Source organism: Thermobia domestica, chromosome 1 (assembly GCF_964235325.1).
Source record: "Thermobia domestica chromosome 1, izTheDome1.hap1.1, whole genome shotgun sequence".
Classification (NCBI taxonomy): Eukaryota; Metazoa; Arthropoda; class Insecta; order Zygentoma; family Lepismatidae; genus Thermobia; species Thermobia domestica.
In genome coordinates this window covers 361,280,458-361,296,492 of record NC_137454.1, presented here as the reverse complement: position 1 = coordinate 361,296,492, position 16,035 = coordinate 361,280,458, and the positions used below count along the sequence as shown (strand labels likewise).

The 16,035-nt window shown below is 36.8% G+C and overlaps 2 protein-coding genes across 2 annotated transcripts in view; one reads left to right on the top strand and one right to left on the bottom strand.

The window, feature by feature from the left end:
- Trs31 (trafficking protein particle complex subunit 31) overlaps nt 1–13,510 on the bottom strand; it is a 46,534-nt gene extending 33,024 nt beyond the window's left edge. Inside the window, exon 1 of the mRNA XM_081730569.1 lies at nt 13,358–13,510. The gene's annotated coding sequence lies outside the window, so the exon portion shown is untranslated. The remainder of the gene's footprint in view (nt 1–13,357) is intronic.
- Nucleotides 13,511–13,556: 46 nt separating this feature from the next.
- On the top strand, nt 13,557–15,821 carry LOC145664151 (sodium/hydrogen exchanger 2-like). The gene has a single exon (XM_081730556.1). It carries the CDS (start codon nt 13,557–13,559, stop codon nt 15,675–15,677), a length of 2,121 nt encoding a protein of 706 aa, XP_081586682.1. The 3' UTR covers nt 15,678–15,821.
- The last annotated feature ends 214 nt before the right edge of the window (nt 15,822–16,035 follow it).

Sequence of the window (16,035 nt, the reverse complement as noted above, 5' to 3'; positions counted from 1 at the left end):
ATATTTTTCCTGTTACTTGTGTAGCTCTATTCAAGGAAACCGTTAGGATTTTTTTAAAATTCTTTTTCCCCGGATGAGACCGGGAAGGAGCGAAATTTTCACTTGAAAGTATATATGTAATATATTATCTACTATATATATTATAGAGAACTAATTATATATGTGTTTTATAGTTATGCGACACATATTATTGGCGCCCGAAACAAGCGACAAAGTGAAAATTATTTTTGTATAGAGAATAAATGAGAGGAAGTTTCTAATTTTTGAGGGAAGCATCAATTTATGAAATTACGTTCGGGAAAGTTTTTAAACATGGCAACGGGACTAGATAAAAGAACTATTTACGAAGCTCTTGGGCAAGAATATAGAGAGGGACTTAGCTCAGAAGAAATAATTTCTAAGATACAGGAATTAAGAAGGGAAGAGAACAGGCGCGAAGAAGGAAGTAATTCTGCTGGAGATAATGAAGAAATGGAGTCAAATATTAGTCAAAGTAAATGGGTGGAAGAAATTAGGCTAAACCTACCTGAATTTACAGGAGACATTCCTAGGGAGGATCCATTTGCGTATCTAGATGAATTAGAAGAATTTAAGCAAGCTAAGAAGCTAAACGATGAACAGCTATTGGAATTAGTTGGCCCTCGGACATTGAAGAAAAGCGGGAAAGTTTGGTTTGCTTTGAAACAACCTTTTGTAGTTACAAGGAATTCAAAAATTCTTTCTTGAAAGAATATTTTAGTTTCAATTACGAACAAGAGATTAAGCAGCAATTGCAAAATAGTTTTCAAAAGGCTGACGAATCTTTAGCTTCGTACACGAGACATGTTGCGCTTATGTTCAGCAGATTAGAAGATCCCCCGGATGAGAAATCTCAGGTCGATTTAATTATGGAGCGTTCTCACCCAAGATTCAGACAGCTGTTATATAACAAGGAAATTGTAACTCTGAAACAGCTAGAAAGCGAAAGTTTGAAGATCCAGCATCTTCTTTTGAGTGAATTATTATATCTACCCGAACGAGAGGCACCCAAGGCATGCAATCCTATTGCAGCGCTAGAAAGAGCAGAAATGGGGCGGGGAAGTAATTTATTACCCTCGGCTCTTGATCCTGCTTATTTTAAGCGTGGACAGAATGACCGCAAGGAAACCGTGACGAATTCTCGCTGTGAAAACAAGACTTTTTCTTGTGATTTTTGTCACAAACGGGGGCAAGTTTTGTAGAAAGAAAAAAGAAAATAAGAAGGAGAGCTCTGTTGTTCATACGAAAACACATCCTTCTGAAAATAAAGCCCAGAAAGTGAATAATCTAGTAAAAGAACCGCTTATTCTATGTAAGATTTGGGGGGAAAGTATTGAATTATATGCTGACAGCGGAAGTGAAATTTCATTAATAAATTTATCCCTAGCGGAGAAACTTATAACGAAAGGTGCAAAGATGAAGAAAGAAAAAATAAAATTACAGTTGGCTGAGGGAGAAACAAAAACTGTAGGTGTCATGTGTGTTAACATTTACATGAAAGAAAGGAAAGCACGTGTAAAATTGCATGTTTTAAGAGACCTTGCTCATGACTTGATCGGCGGTAGAGATTTAATAAGTGAAATGAAATTGATTTTATTAATTTCGCAGAATTCGTGGACATTTGAAGATGAAAAGCGAAAATTTCCATTTGAGAAATCAACAAAGCCACTGAAGTTCACCGGAATGATAAGGCCGGTTGATAGAAAAAGTGTGGGGGCGAGTCCAGAGAAAAGAAGATAGAAATAGCGTAGCGGATAGGAATTTCCAAGTGGAAAAAATGACAGAAAATTTGAGAGAGAGAAAACATTTTAGGGGATACAGAGTAAGACACTTATCCCAACATAGAGAAATAGGAAACATTAATTCCGTGATCCCAAAAAACGGATTTTCGATGCCGGCGAGGATAGCCGGGGGAAGAAGAAAAAAAGTGTCTTTAGCAAGACTGGAGCACCTGTTATCAACTGTACTGTCTTTGGTGTAAAGTCAAAAATGTTGCTGGATACTAGGGCTTCTATTTCCGTTTGTTCTAAAGAACTCGCAGATAAATGGGTACAAAATGGGGGGCAAGTAAAAGAAGATTCATTGACCCTAAGAGTAGCCGATGGAACCACCGTTGCGTGTGGAGAAATTACAGCGACAGTAAAATTTTATGATTTCGCTGTTAAACACAAATTTATCATTCTCGAAAAACTTTTGCGAGAAATTCTGGCAGGAAGAGATTTCATTTCGAAGGTGGGGATTGTAATAAATCTTTCCAGAGGAGGATGGTATTGCGAGGACATAGAACAGCCGATTTGTTTATTTGATAGTGATTTCCCAGAGAATTTAATTTTAGATTTTGATAGAAAAATAGAGGGAAATTTACAACCGATAATAGATAAATTAGACATAGGTGGAGAATTTAGACAGCGAGTTATTGAAATGCTCATAGAAAATAGAGAAGTTTTCTCAGAAGAACCTAAGATAACTAATGTTATAGAACATCATATAGAGCTAAAGGAAGATAAGCCAATTACAACTAAATTAAGACCCTTGTCGGAAGAAAAAAGAAGAATTATGTGCCAGTTACTAGATGAGATGGAGTCTCAAGGAATCATAGTTAAAAAGCCTACTAAATATCTCAGTAACCCATTATTACACAAAAAGAAATCGGGATCTTTCAAAATTATATTGGATGCGAGAAATATTAATAGGGTTACGAAAACTGAAAGGAGTCAATTACCTGACATACAGGAAGCTATAGCTCACCTTGGGGGAAAGAAGATATACTCAATTTTTGACATTTGTAATGCTTATGGACATATACCTATAGCAGAAGATTCACAAAAATACACAGGCATGCTTACATGTCAAGGGATATATCAATACGCCCGAGGGTGCTATGGGTTATGTACATTACCCTATACGTTGAATAGAATGATGCAAATAGTACTTGCAGAATGTTTTTTTAAGACCGCAATTGTGTACTATGATGACGTAGTGGTCGCAAGTGAGAGTGAAGAACAGCACTTAGAAGATTTGCGAATAGTATTTGAGAAATTGAGAAAAGCAAATATTGCGCTCAATTTGAACAAAGTACAGTTATTTGTGAAATCTTTCGATTTTCTTGGTTTTCGTATAGAAAACGAGAGTGTATCGTGTGATCGAGAAAAGGTTAGGATGGCCAGACAGATAAAGAGACCTAGGGGTATCAAAGATCTACAAAGAGTCCTGGGGTTTTATAATTATTTCAGATCAGCTATACCGAACATGGCGAAAATTACTGCTCCTCTTTCCCAACTTTTGCGTAGAAATGAGAAGTTCAAATGGACAACTGAATGTGAAGATGCTATTAAGAAACTACAACAAATCCTTGAAAGTGATCCGAAGTTGCTTTTGCCAGATTTAAATAAGGAATTTTACCTATTCGTGGATACATCGGATATAGCGACGGGGTTTGTGATTTCTCAAAAGATAGATGGAAAGAAGTTAAGAGTAATCGCGTATGGATCTAAGAAACTGACAGATTCTCAGCGGAAATACAATACTACAATGAAGGAACTTCTTGGGATATTAATCTTTATAGAGAGATTTGAGAAATATTTGCTGAATGCACCCACAGTATTCGTATATACTGATCACATTTCTTTATTACCTCTTTTGAAAGCTACCAAAGTACCTGCTGTTGTTTGCAGATGGATAAATAGAATTAGTAAATATCCTGTTGTTTTGAGACATTTAAAGGGAAAGGCCCTGTATGTAGACTATTTGAGTCGCATACAGGATGATTACACAATCCCGGAGGAATATGAGGGAAATGATTTAATGAATGAGTATTATCCCTTAGAGGACGTCGGAGACAACGGGTTCTTGAAACTCGAAATGAGTGATGGAAAATTGATTGATTTTCAGGAGTTACCTAGAGAAGATGTCAATATAACTGCTTTTTATAATAGCGGCAGTTTGAAAGAAGAAAGAAAAAAGAAGAAAGGTATTAGTAGTATACCGAGATGTATTTTACATAACTTTGGTTCGGAGGAAATAAAAAGAGGATTTGAAGAATTACCTTTCCTTGAATTAGATGAAGATTCACACGGAGAAGAAAAAACCGTGGATAAAATTGTTAACGTTGAAGAATTTAAGAAAGCTCAGAGAGAAGATGACGAACTGGGAAAAATAATAAAGCTTTTTAGTGGGAAAGAAGTAGTTTTAGAGGAAAAGCAGTATAGCCGGATTAAACGATTAGCTGAAATATCAATTACTGATGTCGATGGCCTACTAAAGAGAATAGTTACGGATAAGGTAACCAATGATACTAGATTTGTTATATGGGTTCCTAATAAATTAAGGGATGTTGTATTGAAAGCTTTTCATAGTTCTGTTTATTCCGGACACCCTGGAATAAAAGGGACCATTTTGAAAACTCAGACGAAGTTTAGTTGGATAGGAATGAGCCAAGACATAACACGCTATTGTTTAGCTTGTGAGACATGTACGAAATTTAAATCGTCTACAAGTAAGAATACGGGGTTTATGAGCAGTACTCTAGTAACCAAACCCGGACACAGCTATATGTAGATATACTGGGTCAAATAGTCAAGGGTACAGGAGGTTTTATGTATGCTTTTATCGCAACGGATGCGTTCTCTAGGTTTACTAGAATATTTCCATTGAGAAAAATTTCCGCCAGAGCTGTGCGCGACTGCATAATGATAGTATTTTGTCAAAGCGAATTTTATGAAGTTCTGGTTTTTGATAATCATTCTATATTTAAAAATAAGCTTTGATCTGATACCCTGAAGCTATTGAAAGCTAAAGAGGTGCACACTGTTAGATATAGACCCTGTGGTAATAAAAGTCAAGTATATTGCAAGAAAGTTAAACAGCTTTTAGCTATGTACTGTAAATCACATCCGCAGTGGCCTAATAATATTAAAGAAATTGAATTCGCTATAAACAATCAGATTTGTTCTAGCACCTCATTCTCGCCGAGTTTTTTACATTTTGGTAGAGAAATGAGGGATCCTTTTGAATTAGTATCTAATGAGATGCGAGTAAAGGAGAACGAAAATATTGTATTGAATTATGTGAGAGACACGGCTAAACGAATAGCTGAAGCCAGAGAATTAGCGTTAAAAGTACAAGAAAGGACTCACAAAGAACAAGAAAGAAAATATAATGTTAAAAGGAAAGAGAATCCGTATAATGTCGGAGATAAAGTTTGGTTAAAAGCTGTAAGAGTGTCGTGCGCCACAAAGAGGGAGACAGCAGGTTTATTAGCAAAGTGGACGGTGCCTTATGTTATTAAGAACAAGATCGCTCCTAATAGTTATGAAATTGAAGTCTTAGTTCGAAAAACAGTGTTAAAGGTTAACTGTGATCAGCTTAAAAACTATTATGACAAACCAGACTTTGTAAATAAGGAAACAGAAAAAGAAATTGCTACTCCTAAACGTTTTCCTAGAATGTACAATTTTCGATACAAGTAAGGGTATAAATGTACAAGTTAGTGTACTTTAAGATATATATTTTTTTTTTTTTTTTGATACAGACTTTCTTACTTTTTCTTTTCTTTCTTTCCTTCCCAAATCCTCTGTGACCCCTATTTTCTGAGTAGAAAAGAGTTAATCATAATTATGGAAACAGAGAAATAGCCGAAGAATTGAGGGAACAAATGTGAGACTTCTGACCAGAGAAAAATAATTTTTAACCCTAATAAATTTTAGAGGGAAACCTTCTCTGAAGACAGAACCAGAGGTCATGGAAATAAGAGACGAAGAGGTGGTTTCTTACCCTTCGACAAGTGAACTGTGAAAATGAAATTGGAGACTACTCACAGGCTTCTCACGTATATTTTTAGTGAAAACAGTTCACAAACGTATTAAGATGGATTTATTGAATATCTTTCTATGGGAACTGGGCAGATCCATGTGGTTATAAGAACGAGAATTCTAAAATTCCTCATTCAGTACTAATTCTGGAGTTGAGAAGACCGCAGTTTTTTGCTTTTTGTTGTTGGTTCGCTTAGTTTGTCAACATGTCTTTTAAACTACCTGTGAATCACCGAAACGTATATGCATCGGCCAGACCGAAAGCCTTTCCGAGTCTGGATGTCGAGCTCTTGTTCCAGGTGGACAGAGCAAAGAATAGAAACAAAAGAAAGAGGAGGGAAGAAAACCAGCCCAGAGGTGGAGAATCGACGAGTGCAGAAACAAAAGACTGGGACCTTTCCCTTAGTCTAGTGCAACAAATTGAAAAATTAAGGGGACAAGAAGAAAAGAGGAAAGGGAAGAAGAAAAAAAGGAGGAACCTGAAGGAAAAAGGCAAAAGATGGAGCAAGAGCTTCCTATAGAAGAAGAGGATGACTATTTATCCATCTACACGGAGAGCATCGGGACACCCCCAACCCCAGGGAGAGATATTGACTGGGAAGAACTAATAGAATCCAAACTCAGTGGAGAGTGAGTGAAGTTTTCAAAGTGTAGTGTTTTGTGAGTGACAAAGTGTATATAGTGGTATAAGAATATATATAAACTGTGACTTTTTTAATCGCACAGGAACAAATGAAAACTTTTGCATAAAGGACTTTTTTGGAAATTCAGAGGGTAAAACAGTCTTTTTCTTTTTTTAAAAAAGTTTTTTTTTTCTTTTTCTTTTAGGAAAGGTTATTATGTGTTGGGCGGGTCATGTAGGTAGAATGAAAGAAAGTAGAAACGCTTTCAAAGTCTTGACTGGAAGACCACTCGGAAAACGACCATTAGGAAGACCTAGGCGCAGATGGGAGGACAATATTAAGATGGATCTCGCAGAGATTGGAATATAAAGTAGAAACTGGATGCAGTTAGCTAAGGATAGAAGTCAGTGGAGAGCTTTTTGTGAACGCGGCATTAAACCTCCGGGTTCCATAGGCCATAGAGTTAGTTAGTTAGTTATTATGTGTTGATTTAAAAATCTACACATTAATTTTCGTATAATTTACATAAATAATTATAGTATATTGATTTTATTAATTGTCATGAATTTTTTAATTGTTTTAAAAGATTTTTCACATACAGTATTTTGCGCTTTAGTTACTGTTCTCATTAGAAGAAGTAGCCGTGGGAAAATATTTTTTTTAAAACATATGGATGCTTGGTGAGCTGGGAGGCTGATCGTATAAATACGGTCCATGTTGTGTGGGGGAGGGACTTTCTTCTCAACCACTAACTTCTTCACATCTCCCAGAGATCCTTACCCCTCTGCGCCTCCAATAGTGAAGGGACGCAGGGATGAAGTTTTCTACCACTCAACCGGACTTACACAATGAGTAGTCGGCTCTGAGATATACCCTATCATTTCTTTTTAAATCTTAGGAAATTAGGATATTTTTAGATAGGATGAATTAAGGATTTTTTGTTAGATTCATATTATAAGGGAATCTACCTTTTATTTTTGAAGTAGTATTATTAAAATATTTTGCTAAATTTTATTTGGGCAGCTCTCTTGAATGATAGAGACTGTTTATTTTAATTTAATAATGATAACTCTTCTTTCGGGATAAGTGAGCCTGGAAGGGGGTTTGATAGAGATAAACTTTAGCTATTTTTTTCATAGGTAATGGCGGTCGTTATACGACGAACCAGATAAGGTTTTTTTTTTCTTTCGAACCGCTTTCGGAATGAGGAGGCGCTGTTCTTTTTTGCTTTTAGTACCCAGTCGCCAGAATGATGCGTAGATTTTTTTTTTTTTTTTTTTTAATATTGTGGTTGTCTCTTGAATGAGGGGGCATTCACTGTGTTGTTATTGCCTTTGGAATGAGAAGGCATTTAGAGTTTTAATTTTTTAATTGTCTCTTGAATGAGGGGGCATTTTAGATAAGCATTTTTGATTGTCTCTTAAATGAGGGGCTTTCTGATTGATTTTTTCTAAAACCCAGCTGAGTGATGAATAGCTGCGGATTTTTTCTATTATTTAAGAAATTTTAAGTAGGAACAGCTGAATTAAACCTGGAAGAGTAATTTCGTTTTTAACCTGTAGAAGATCGAGTGAGTCTTCTTCTAGGTCCCATTTTTAAACAGTCGTCTAGTCGAGTAAGCTGGCGACAAACATAATACTATATTTGCTTCGATCGGGGATCGAATGAGTCTTCTTCCGGAATGGATATTGGCCGCTCGGCTGAATGAACTGACGGTCTAAAAGATAGTAGGTCGAAGAATATAATTTGATACGATCAAGAATATTAATATTGTATAAAAATTGTACACAAATTGTAAAGTTAAGGGAACTAATTAAAGAATTAAAATCAAGATAATTATTTTTTTGTTTAATTTTCGCAAATACAAAAAGTTATTCACAAGTTATTGAATAGTCTCTATATTTTTCCTGTTACTTGTGTAGCTCTATTCAAGGAAACCGTTAGGATTTTTTAAAATTCTTTTTCCCCGGATGAGACCGGGAAGGAGCGAAATTTTCTCTTGAAAGTATATATGTAATATATTATCTACTATATATATTATAGAGAACTAATTATATATGTGTTTTATAGTTAAGCGACACAACCTAATCTTAACGACTTTATATCGTCCTGGGTATGCAACAAGAATGAAGTCCCCTTTCTATCTACCTGTCGCAACACACACTCAATAACAACAATTACTGGTGGCAACAAAAAATTTTAAAAAAATTCCTGTGTCCCACGTTTATGCTGGTTAGGCTAAAGGAGACGGTGATGATGAGTAATGAATGAAATGGTGGAATGAAGAAAGTGGGAGAACCCCGAGAAAGCCCACGCACATAGTATTTGTGCACCACCAAGTTCACTTGGCGGGGGCTGGGATCGAACCCGGGACCTTAAGCACCAGAGGTGAACGCTCTACCACTGAGCCACCGCGGCCCAGGTGGTGGCGACAATATGCTGTTTTATTACAAACATGCAGGCGGGACAGTTTTTCATGAGCCACCCTTTGTATATCAATCACAAGAAGTAGTATTTTGCGTTAATTTTTGTTACCTTTAGGTACAGTGCATTATATTGCCTTATGTTAGACTATATTATCTTTACTCAAAACATGGAATTTTGTGTTACTTCCTCCTATTACCTAGACCTAGAATGAATCACTTTACGTTTACTTGGGTAATTCGTTGTTTAAAATCGTTGAGTATACGAATTTTTAGGTTAATTTCACAGTTCTTGGGCATGTACGCCTTAATAATGTTGTTTTAGTAACAGGAGCATTGCATACCCCCAACATCTTACACGTATTCTCATAATTTATATGGCAGCAAACGCCATCTCCTGTGCTTTCGGCACCCTAACTTTCTCTGGTACTCGTGCTTCCATTCCCTACGGCTCATATAAGTTCTGCTGAATTACAACGCATAGCCCTGTACAAGGATATTTGATAAAAAAAAAGTGTGCAGTTGCTAAAGGAGTACGCGTTTTGGTACTTGTGCAGAATAGTCGTCATAAAATGGTAATTTTATGGTTAAAACGAATGAATGCATATGGAAGAGGATTATCTAGGATATTAATTCACATGTCGGAGCACTTCTGCACAATGTTGTAAACCAGCATTTTATACTTGCAAGTGTAAAACCATTACAAGGGTTATAGTAGGGTAAAAATGAGTGCGTGAACATCAAATACGACTGTACGACATATTAATTTGCTCCAACGGAATATTTCTACACGATGTAGGAAATCTGTATTTCACAATTACATACACGTAGAATTACAAGTGAGAAACCCTTACAAGTACTCTAACCTATCTGATTTTATGCGATATCAAATGTTGTTCTCTATTCTCGTTTGTGCACATACTCTCCAACGCTGACGTGCCTGCTCTGCTCCTATCCTGACTCGGTTAGACAGCATACTCGCTTTCAGTCCCCACTTAGTACAAGTTGTTTTGTGCCCTCTGCAGAGACGTCTTTATGGCATACATTAGGCGAGTATTTATACCCATACGGGAAAGCACATTAGTTTGCACCTATATTATCAATCTGTACGCGATCTGGATATGCTTCGGAGTAATAACAGTCGAGAATGTCTCAGGAAATCATTTGAAGCAAGAAAAGTGAAGTACTACCACACTTACATTTATAACATATTGACTTGTTAGCAGTAATGCACTCTTACTGCGTTCGATAGTGTTTTTTAAGAGAGGACTTGTAATTAATGTATTAAGATTGACTTAGGAAGACCGTATAAATACAGCGTGTGGACATACAGCATGACTGTAGTGCATAACACACAAACCAACTTGTCCTAGGTGGCCACTAAAAACATAAATGCTATCTAACCATGTCAGGATAGAAGAACAGCGGGGAAGCCCGTGCGGCAGCGTGTTCATAGGGAGGAAGCGCGGCAGCGATGGTGGGCGTACGATAAATGAGGACAGAAAAAAAAATAAACGATTCAAATGGCATACAAACACATGCCTTGCATGTGGTATAGCTCTGCGACCCTTCTAAGGTCCCTTTGTACCCTGTTTTCTCATAGCACTTCATAATGTCTTCCTTACAGAGTAATTACTATGTATTAACGAGCACACTTTGCATTCCTTATCTCTACCTTATTAAGTATGTAAGAGGTAAATTCTCGAAACATTTCGATAACTTACACAATGCTATTGTGAAATTAAGTAACATAATTCTTCTGTAATTTTTTACAGATTTTACATCGCCTCCTAAAATAGAATAAAGTCATATGAGATTCAATACCACGTACGTAATATTTCACCAATTTTACAAGAGAGACAAAAAACTGTTTAAACATTAGCTTCAGCCTTAATATACGCGGTGTTACTTTGAGGGAATAACACACCATTTGTCGTGATATACTTCCTACTACTTAACCAGATTATGCGCCATCACATACTGTGATTCTAATGATATCTAAAACTCAAAATTCGCCAAAATTGGAGATACGCGGCGTTGAATCTCTGACGACGATAAGCAGCACGTTTTAAATTTGACGGACTATTCTTCACCTGCACGAAATTAAAAGAAAATAATAATAATAATAATAAAAGCATTTTTCCTTCAGTTTTCTTGCTATAAATGATTCTATAAGATGTTCTGGGCTATTGTTTAGGTTTGGGGGAGGAGGCAGGTTTTTAGCCAACTTTTTTGCGATATTTTATACACATTCGGTCAGGTTAGGTTAATAACATTTAATTAAGACAGTATTGCCGAGCGAGTGAAGGCGGGTTAGAGTCCCGCAGGGCAATTTGTTTTTTGTCTTCGTTAGTTTTGGCCCCCGTTACTAAACAATTACCGCGTTCTGGACTGTTATTGCTCTGGTGTATGCCCAAGTAAATGCGTAAACTGTTAACATGAGTGCAAAGTATGTCCACTCAAAATCACTAACTGCTATTCTAGTACCTGTTATCCTCTTTATTTCATCACAAAATTCACTCGCAAAGTCTTGGAACTTGCTTCTAACGATAGAAGTTGCATTCACAACTGTAGCTTCTCCTTACGAGGAACAGGCATGAATACACGTTCGGACGTACGCCATAAAATTGACTGTGCAGAAAACACAAACCAACTTACGCTAGATACAAACTAAAAGCGAGATTGCTATGTAAACGATTCAGGCCAGGAACGCAGGCGAGAGGCCTGCGGGTAGTGCGTCCACAGGGAGAAGGCGGGTCAGCGACAGATGGTATGCGCAAAAATGAGTATAGTGTAGGAAAAAAAACTTGATACCACATAAAATCACATAGGTTAGAGCACTTGTAATGGTTTCACACTTGTAACTATACCTGCAATTATAAATATACTTTTCTTACAACGTGCAAAGAAATACTGGGCTGGTGATTAATACGTCACACAGTCGTCTTTGATATTCACTCATTTATTTTAACCCTTGTATAGCCCTATAATGGTTTTACACATGGGGTTAAGTGTCGTATCGCCGGACCAATTTTAAAAAAATTAACCGAGTCAATTGGAGAATTTATTTGAGTTTGTGAGGAAAAATGAGTACAAGGCAGGTAAGGGGAATAGTAAAAGTCAAGAAAGAGGTTGTATTTGTTGATTGTTTTTGATGTTGTTAGCGACACTGTATGTGGAGGCGGATGGACTATTTCGCGGAGAGGTACACTTGTTTTACTATACGGATCCACAAATTGTAAAATGTACAGAAAAAATTAGGCGAGTCTTTAATTTGCCCACTTCATGTCGAGAACAGAACCCAACCAACCCCTGCCGGGCTTCTAACCCGTTCCTACTACTACTATTACTGCTCTTACTCCTGCTCCTACTACTACTAATTCTTATACTATGGATCCGTATTAAAGTAATACTGCTCGCCTAATGTAACGTAATCTAACGTAACTTAATATTTTCCATAAGTAGAAGCTTTGCTTTGTATATACTTAAACATAAACAAACTATTTGCTGAGCAAAACAATATATTCACATACACTACATACGTGTTACAGTTTCGCCAACGAACATTTTGGCTTCATCAGACACTATCTCACTTTATCAGAGTTCTGTTTTTGACATGAAATGGGCAAATTAAAGACTTGGCCAAATTTTTCTGTACATTTTACAGTTTATATCACAGCCTTGACATACACGAGCCATTTCGACACTGCCTTTCGCGTCACTATATCATAACAAGTGTGCCTCTCCGCGAAATAGTCCATATGCCTCACATACAGTGCCGCTTACATAGAAAATAACCAATATATACAACCACTTTCTTAACTTTTACTTTTCCCTTTACCTGACTTTCACTCATTCTTCCTCACAAACTTAATTCTCTAATTGATCCGGTAAATTTCCTAAAATTTGGCCTTACAGCACTTAACCCTAATTTTGGTTAGGTTAGGTTACATTACGTTCCACTTACTTTCATGGTTTGTATATAAAACAATGGCTTTCAAAAAAGTGTGTACTATGTTCTCTTGTTTCTCTACCAACAACTCATTTCAGTACCAACAAGTTTTAGGGCTGACTATACTTAATCGTATAATTTGACAGACTATTCCCATTCTGCACCCCCAATTTTATTAAGGCATCAGGGTTTGATTTGTACACGAGAATTGCGGTGACATCCACATTCTTTACCTCTGCCAAAATAGTGTAGGTTAAGAAGGGAAGTTTCCATTAAAATAATCCTTCCGTTGAGATTTCTGTACACAATAACCTGGCATTCATTAGATGGTAGCACCCACATTATTTAACGGAACGCATTTTGCATTATACGAGTAGAAGTGATAGTATTTTTTTAATCATTGTTAGTTTTGTTACCTTATAAACTAAAATAACACTACAATCAAATTGGTGCACTTCTGAACATTGTTTTCAAATTTAATACTGAACTGACAATCCAAAAATACGAAGATTATGGACACAATATAATTACCTCTTTCGTAGACAGTGTTTCTTCCTTCCAACAAAGTGCTACATAATATTAGAATACAGTACTATCTGCCATTCTACACGGAAGACAGCTCGTATTAAAAGTTTGTCTATTTACGTAGAGAGTGTGTGTAACTGAAGTCAACGGACTCCCGGATCAACTATACAAGAAGGCGATGCAACGATGCAACTGAATTGTGGTAATGCAATCCTCTGAGAAGTCGATTCATGCTGCTCTACTGGTGATAATTCTCTCATCCATAGTATCTTGTAAATCGTTATTAGTGGATCCAGGAACACATAAACATGAATATAAAGATGAATATAATTCAAGCTTGCAAAGAACAATCACCTTGTTCCTTAAACAGGAGAGGCATGAAGCATCGATCCACGTCGCGAGCTTCAGATGGAAAGAAATTGGAATTTATTTCACGGTTACAGCCTTCCTTATTATTGCTGGTCTCGCAAAAGTTGGTTTCCATAAAGCTCATTGGCTGTCTTCACATATACCTGAATCATGTCTTCTTATTCTCCTTGGTACCCTTGTTGGAGCAATTATAAGAATTCCAATACCAGACGATGTCCCAGGTCTAAACATGAATTTTATGAATGATACGCCTACACATGATGTGGAACATGAAATCTTCTTCCCAACATTCACTCCAGAACTTTTCTTCTTTATACTGTTGCCTCCAATCATCCTCGAATCAGCTTATTCCCTTTACGATCGTGCCTTTGCTCACAACCTTTACACTGTACTTTTATATGCTATAGTGGGAACACTTTTGAACACTTTCATGATTGGTTCATTGCTTTATGTTGCGGTGGGCCCAATGACCCTGATGGGTATTTCATACAAATTATCAATTATAGAGTGTCTCGTGTTTTCTTCGCTTATCTCTGCAGTGGACCCAGTGGCTGTTCTTGCTATCTTCCAAGAAATTGGTGTCAACAAAGACCTCTATTATCTTGTTTTTGGGGAGTCACTATTAAACGATGCTGTGACGGTGGTATTATATACCACGATGGTAACGTTTTCAGAAATGCCAAAAATTCATGGTGATCAGTATGGCCTTGCTGTATTAGCATTTTTCACTGTCAGTCTAGGAGGCTTCTTTATTGGTGTTGTATATGGCCTATTAACCGCAGTTATCACCAAAACGACTACGGAAGTTAGAGTTGTGGAACCATTGGCTATCCTTGCTGTTGCATACTTATCCTATCTTTCTGCAGAACTCTTCCACTTCTCAGGAATTATCAGTATTATTGCCTGCGGTCTAATACAGGCTCATTATGCTATGAATAACATATCGCATAAATCATACACGACTGTGAAATATTTTACGAAAATGTTGAGTTCGACAAATGACACCATTATATTTTTGTTCCTTGGAATAGTGCTAGTGACAGATGAACATAAATGGCACACTGAATTTGTCTTATATACTTTAGCATTTTGTTTTGTGTGCAGATTTGTAATTGTATTCTTTTTGACTGGAATAGCAAATTGCTTGCGAGTGAAAAAAATCAATTTTCAAGAACAATTTATTATGGCTTACGGCGGACTTCGAGGAGCTGTGGGCTTCTCGTTAGTGGAAATGCTTGATCCTAAAATTATTCTCCCGAGACAAGTGTTCGTTACAACAACATTGATTGTTATACTTTTCACTGTGTTTATTCAGGGTGCTACCATTAAACCGCTAGTAAGTTTGCTCAATATAGAAAAGTCGGAGAAACATGACAAAACGCTCAATGAAGAAATGAATGAAAATATTATACATTACATAATGGCTGCAATTGAAGAGATTACTTGTATACGGAGAGATTTCTATATACTGAGAAAATTGGAACATATAGACGACAAGTATTTGAAGCCATTCTTTTTGAAAGACGGATCAGATAGAAACTTGGTCAAATTATTCGAAAAAATATCATTAGAAGACCATTATGCTCATTTGTATGGCCCTGCGACGCTAGTGGAGGATGGAAAGGCAACGATGCTACACGGCAAGGATCCCACGTCGACGGAGATATCCAGTCCTCGTATGTCGGACAGACATAAATCTGATGCGCAAATGCTCAGAGCAGCGTTCAAAAATAATCCGTATCATAAGCTGCACTTCAAACATAATCGCAACCTAATCGATGATCACTGTCAAGAAATGCAGGAGCACCTTCAAAAAAGATATATGACCGCTCAAAGAATATATCAGGTAGCTGATATTCCGCCAACGTCTGACGCTCTGATAGAACGACATGCACGTCGTCAAACTATTGCACGGCAGAGATCGGTATCTAATGAAGCTCCTGAGTCGGAGGAATGAGTTTGAAGATCACCTTGCAAGAGACAAAAATGCAGACTAAATGACAACATCTCAACCGAATACCCCGCACTAAAAACGATCTACAAATGTAAATGTTTCCTATTAAAACTATGAGCAGTGTTCTAATGCTTATTGAACTAGAAATGCCTAATTATTTAATTGATTCCGACAGTTATTTGTGCGACTGTAGGGTGTTTTCTGAACATCAGCATTGCTATAGACTACCTTCTAACAATAGTGCGCATGTGAAAAATATCAATTTATATTCGAAATTATGCATTGTATATACACGTATATTTAAAAAAAATTGGCTATTTTTAGGTCGAAATAATTGTTTAAATTCTATACTTATTTGTAG

Coding starts and splice junctions, on each gene's coding strand:
- LOC145664151 (XM_081730556.1), top strand. CDS start 13,557: ATGCAATCCTCTGAGAAGTCGATTCATGCTGCTCTACTGGTGATAATT.